The 6089-nt window shown below is 35.8% G+C and overlaps 1 protein-coding gene across 3 annotated transcripts in view; it reads left to right on the top strand.

The window, feature by feature from the left end:
* LAMP3 (lysosomal-associated membrane protein 3) overlaps positions 1 to 5809 on the top strand; it is a 31780-nt gene extending 25971 nt beyond the window's left edge. Inside the window, exon 7 of one of the 3 annotated variants that reach the window (XR_826681.1) lies at positions 3562 to 3622. Coding sequence is in view for 1 of the 3 variants with exons in the window: in XM_010855647.1 (XP_010853949.1) it covers positions 3562 to 3695 (134 nt within the window). In the remaining 2 variants the exon portion in view is untranslated. Of the gene's footprint in view, positions 1 to 3561 lie in introns of all 3 variants that reach the window. The other 2 variants (XM_010855647.1, XM_010855646.1) reach the window with 2 other exon arrangements.
* The last annotated feature ends 280 nt before the right edge of the window (positions 5810 to 6089 follow it).

Raw genomic sequence — 6089 nt, 5'->3', positions numbered from 1 at the left:
GCTGCTTGTCCTCTTCTGAGCGCAGGAGGCTGCTGTGACTGTGATGGACTCTGGAAGCCTCACAGGGGGCCTCTGATCCTCCCTAGCTGCACTGGTCCCTTGCCTTAGGCTCTCCTGCTTCCTGCTCATCCAGCTGGTTCCAACTCGGTTTCTCCCTTCAGCTGATGGAGAATTGAATTTACCCCCTCTCTCTGCAACCTACCTAGAGATAGTAGAAACCTTCACTAACATGCACCTGGAGATAACCTATCCATTGTTAATTTTGATGTACGCTTGACCCTTGAAGGATGCCAGGGGTTAGGGTTGCCCAACTTCCCACAATTGAAAATCTGTGTGTAAAACAGAGTTGGCCCACCGTTTAGGTGGTTTCCTCCGTACTTGCATCCTCCAACAATCCCCAGAAGAGCAGTACTGTAGTATTTAATATTGAAAATAATCTGCCTATAAGTAGACCTGTGCAGTTCAAACTGGTATCCTTCAAGGGTCAACTGTATTTCCTTCTCAAGAATACTGTTTTACAAACTGGAAGCATGCAGTGGACATGGTTTGGTATCCCTTTTACCTGGTTCCATAAGCATTTCCCTGTGCTGCTAAAGGTGCAACGTGTCATTACTGTGGCTGTTATCCTGAATATTCTATCAATGTTATATGATAACTTACATAACTATTCTGTTATTACTGGGAATTTTTATTGTTTCCAGGTCTTCACAATGATAATGTGAATAAAGAATTATGTATGAATTACATACGAAACAAACATTGATTAACAAATGTGTATCAAGGTGTGCCTGAATTTTGGTTGCTCTTGTGTCTCCTGCATTGGCTGATGGATTCTTTACCACTAGCGACACCTGGGAAGTGCCAGGGCTTGTAAAGGAGAAGTTATAATGAAAGAGTGAGGTGAATAGGACACTGCACGCCTAAGAAAACAAATTGAGCATCAAAGTAACACACTTACATACTAAATGGAAACAGGCAAAAGGCAGAATAGGTAGAGCTGAAAACTGAATTATCTTCATAGAGAAAAAGATGGAGATAATCAGTTAATGCAGATAAAAATTAAGCTTCATTATAGGAAAGATGCTAGGCATTTAGATCATCTAAAGTAAGGATAACTGCTGTATCTGAGGTACAGAGTTCAAAAATAAAAAGATGATATCTTTTAAAATGTAATATGTTTTCTTAAAAGAAATAATTGAAGTTGGAGATTGAAAGTGCATAATGTATCCCAGGGGGGAGGAAAAAAAGCCTGGTACAGAAAGATTAATGTTATATCCAAAGTGAGCCATAGAACTTTAAAGCTAAAGAATTCTTTAGACATACAAACTCCCCTTTCCCCTGAAAAAATCAAATAACCTATTGGGGGGAAATTTGAAACTGGCCTTAGATTTCTTTGCAATAACATTTAAAGCCAGCAAACAATAGACCAATGTGTACAAGATCCTAAGGAAAAGTGTGGCCCCAAGATATTATTTGAGTAAAAAGTTAATAGGCAGATTTCCTCAAACATGAAGTAATTCAAGGGAAACAGCACCAATGAGCTCTCCTTAAAGATATAGCTTGACAATGAAATGTGGTCAGAGAGAAACCACATTACAAACAAGGATATCAGCAAACATCTCTCGGGAATAGAGAAAGCACAGTTTTGTTTTTTTTAATATGTTTTATCAATTTGAAGAGTTAAGTTTAAAAAGCATTAAACAGTTATGGATCTGAGATTTTAATTTTTTTCTTCTCTGAAATGCAAGTAACATTACAATGAACAATTTTGCTTAAAACAGATTTTACATGATCCCATTTTATTTTTATTTATTTTTAAATTTATTGTATTTATTTCTATTTATTTTTCTACCCATCTATTATAGTTGTAAAGAAATATGCCTGCAATACTGTTGTCCATGTTTTAGCAATGATAATTTCTGGGTAGTTGGTTTTTGGGAAATTGTTCTTTTTCTCTGCTTTCTTAATCATTTTAATTATTTTTAATGAGCATATATCATTTTTAAAAACTACAGTACTTTTTCTTTAAGCATACACATGAGCACACACAGGCATACACACATATGTGCAGAGGAAACAAATGCCTCAAAGATTTATAGTGATTAATTCAAGTGGAAGAAACACGGTGATTAGCAACTATTTTCTTTGTTAACTTTTCCGTATTTTGAAGATATCTAAACAATGTCCTGTTAAACAGTATAAAACTATATGGAAAGTAGATATGAGATGATACCACTCTAATGACAGAAAGTGAAGAGGAACTGAAGAGCCTCTTGATGAGGGTGAGAGAGGCGAGTGAAAAAGCTGACTTGAAGCTCAGCATCTGACAATTTTGTATTTTTTTTCCAAATTATTTTAACTTCTTACATTACGTTATTTCTTATATAAGAAATCTATAGATATTTATGTGTACAATATTATATATAACAAAATTATATATAATTTTAACAAGTATGTAACTAACAAAATTATCATATACCCAAAAGGATTCATGGAAAACATTTTCTTGTCCCTCCTCTATTAACAGTTTCTTATGGTAACTATCACCATAATTCTCTAAAAAAATAATTAAAAGCTTATCTTATTTCTTAATTTATCAGCTTTAAACCTCTTGCTATGGAAGATAAGGATTTCATACTCTGAAGCCATCCTTTTTATGATTATATTACTGTTTTTTGTTAAATCAATAAGGTATGCATCATTATAGAGTAAAGATTTTTCACTGTCAAATCAAATAGCATACTACAAGCACAGTTCCCATCTTGTATGGATTTTGCTTTTTTCCCCGGAGTCTCTAATTACCATTCCCTTTTCCCTGTCCCTCCTGATTCTTTTTTCTTGGACCTCAGGTGAGAACTGCATTAATGGTGATTATTGGTGCAGAACATAATTTTAGTATTGGCTCATGGAAGGCCTCAAGGGTATATCCTCTCATCTATCCTTGAATAAGATATAGAGCTTTTCATTTTTTTGTATTCAATTCAGTTCCCTTTTTTCCCCAGGACGTTCCATCTTTCTCCAGTCAAGACTGATAACATTTTAAATGAACTGAATAAATGCTCTCTAATGTAATAAAGAAAAAAAAGGGTTTCGACAAATTTGCAAACTTTCACTTTTAAGCTCTCATAAGTAGGTCTATTTTTCAATGTTTTTGCTCACTAAAAACAATGAAAGAGAACTGTAAGTGTGACAAACATGTTTAATAAAGTGGAGAAACATCACATGTTTTCCACAGATCATGTTTATGGTGACACAGTCTATTTTAAGTAAGCACACCCACTTTGCAGAGGACAATATCTGGAAGAAAACAGGACTAAGAATTATTAAATATTTATTAATTGCTGAGAATAGAAGGTTATCTTATTTCATCTCTCAACAACTTTATATATTATTTGCTTCCTTTATAAATGGGTAAATTGCAAGTTTAAATAACCTGCCCAGGAAGTAAAAGTCAAACATAGGTCTGACTCTAAAGCTCATATTCTCCTCACTCCATCGCCTGCTTTCTGGTCTATCCTCACTAAACCTTACTGGCTGTATTGTGTTTGTTTTTCCCCTTAGTGGATGAATGTTCATCTGACTACACAATTGTGCTTCCTGTGATTGCGGCCATCGTGATTGGTCTCCTCGCTGTGGGTTTGATTGTCTATGCAATCCGTTTAAGGCGTGAATATTCTGGATACCAGAGAATCTAATTTGTGCCCAGGAGTAAAGAAAAGCATGGAGTTCAGAGAATCCTTTCATTGTTTCCAGGATGTTGTGGACTTCCCTTGGAGTGTGGATCCTCCCAACCATGTAAACCATCATCTTTCACGCACACACACAAAAATCATTTCTGGTGTAAGTTCAAGCAGCATACCAATTTAAAAATATTTTTGTTTGCCTTATGAAAGATCTGGTGAGTTATTTAAGAATATTTCTAGTTTCATTGAAAATATTTTAACCAAAGTCAATTGTTGATTGAACCAATAAGTTAAGTCATCTTCCTAGAAATAATTTATTTTGTTCTATTCTCTATTGCCACATTATTACTAGGTAAGAAAAGCTACTTGAGAGAAACTGAACACTTGAGATACATTAAATTAATAATGTATGTAAGGTGGTAAATGCTCCATATTATAAACCAAAGAATCAATTGTAATTAATGTTACCTGTGTTCACATGGGAAATTTATTTTATCCTTGATCTTTTCCACTTTCAAAGCTGCTTCTGCTTTGTGTAAAAAATATATTTTCAGTACTTTTACTATGTTTTGTATGATATACATGTGTCTGGCAATTGACTTACTTCCTTTTCCACTTTAAATGTTTTCTAAAAATCCTCAAAAAGAGCGACATATCATAGGTGGTCTAGACATTTGATGTGACACCAAGAGGAATAGAGCAGCTTATATTTTTGTCTTGACTCCTGCTCCAGAATCACTAAAGACTAAGAATTAGGTGGCTACAGACAACAGAATTAAATAAGAAGCAAGAAACATTAATAATGGCCCTTTGCTATTGAACACATATATGCCAAACACTAGGCTAAGCAATTTATATACATCTTATTTAATTTCACAACTTAAATATGAGTAAACTCAGACTTGAGGAATTTCCCAGCTAACAGGTGGCAGAGCCACATAAGTGTCACCTAGCTAACAAGTCAGTCAGTCAGTTCAGTCGCTCAGTCGTGTCTGACTCTTTGCGACCCCATGAATCGCAGCACGCCAGGCCTCCCTGTCCATCACCAACTCCCGGAGTTCACTCAGACTCATGTCCATCGAGTCGGTGATGCCATCCAGCCGTCTCATCCTCTGTCGTCCTCTTCTCCTCCTGCCCCCAATCCTTCCCAGCATCAGAGTCTTTTCCAATGAGTCAACTCTTCGCATGAGGTGGCCAAAGTACTGGAGTTTCAGCTTTAGCTTCATTCCTTCCAGAGAACACCCAGGACTGACAAGTAGGAGAGCTTGAACTTGACTTCCTGCTGGTCTGGTACCAAGGTCTCAGTCTTTTCACTACACCAAATTGCCTACAAGAATGATGACACTAAGTGCTGCCTGAAGACTCACACAGGCATGTGCTCCCTTTTATAGAGGAAATGATTTTATCCAGAATGACAAGCAATTAGAATACATGAAAAGAGGACTTAATAGAAAGTGAAATGAGCCTATCTTCAATGCAGTTCTCTACTCCCTCAAAGAAAATTTAGAGGCTCTGTAAAACATTTGTTTTTCATTTTTATGGGATTGTTAAGCTGTGAGTCTAAAGATGAAGAAATGGGGTAAGCTTTTCAAGGTATTTTTCTTTGAATGAGAAATCTTAACAACTAACCAACTTTTCTTTCTTGAACGTAGATCCCCCTCTTGTGGTAACTTGCTTCTTCTGCAGTTTTATGGCCACATTTTCTACTCTAGTTCATTTTATTCTGTAGAGCAGCCAAGAATTTTATTCCTCTTTGTTCTTACTTGGAGAAGGAAATGGCAACCCACTCCAGTACTCTTGCCTGGAAAACCCCATGGATGGAGGAGCCTGGAAGGCTTCAGTCCATGGGGTCTCAAAGAGTCAGACACAACTGAGCGACTTCACTTTCTTTCACTTTTGTTCTTACTACCAAAGAAAGGAACTAAGTCAGAATACTAACAGAAAAGACCACACACCCCTAGCATTCATTAGTAAAGGAATAATTCAAGTCGCCCTGGAGGACACAGTCACTTTCCTGATTTGCTCTCTTATGTCTCAATACTGTTGGCAAAGTCCTAACTTGAGTCTTAATAGAATATTGAAATGTATTAAAAGTTTTGGTAATAAAAACTTATTTTTGAGATTAACTTATGTCATTCATTTCTTATAATTCAGTTTTTGTGCTATTAAAAATTTTGCTTACAACCTTAGTGGAGGTTGTTGCTTCAATCAATAAGTTAAATCATCTTCCTAGCAATAATTTATTTTGTTCTAGTCTCCATTGCCACATTATTACTAGACATGAAAACCTATTTGAGAGAAACTGAATTTCTGAGAAGATAAACCATATTGAAGATACAAATTAAATTTCTCAACTCTCAGTCCAGACTACCTGACTGATTTACTAATTTATTTACCATTTCATTC

This window comes from Bison bison, unplaced genomic scaffold, assembly GCF_000754665.1.
Source record: "Bison bison bison isolate TAMUID 2011002044 unplaced genomic scaffold, Bison_UMD1.0 scf7180017864367, whole genome shotgun sequence".
Taxonomy (NCBI): Eukaryota; Metazoa; Chordata; class Mammalia; order Artiodactyla; family Bovidae; genus Bison; species Bison bison.
The sequence above is the reverse complement of the archived record's forward strand: the minus strand, read 5'-3'. Positions and strand labels throughout refer to the sequence as shown.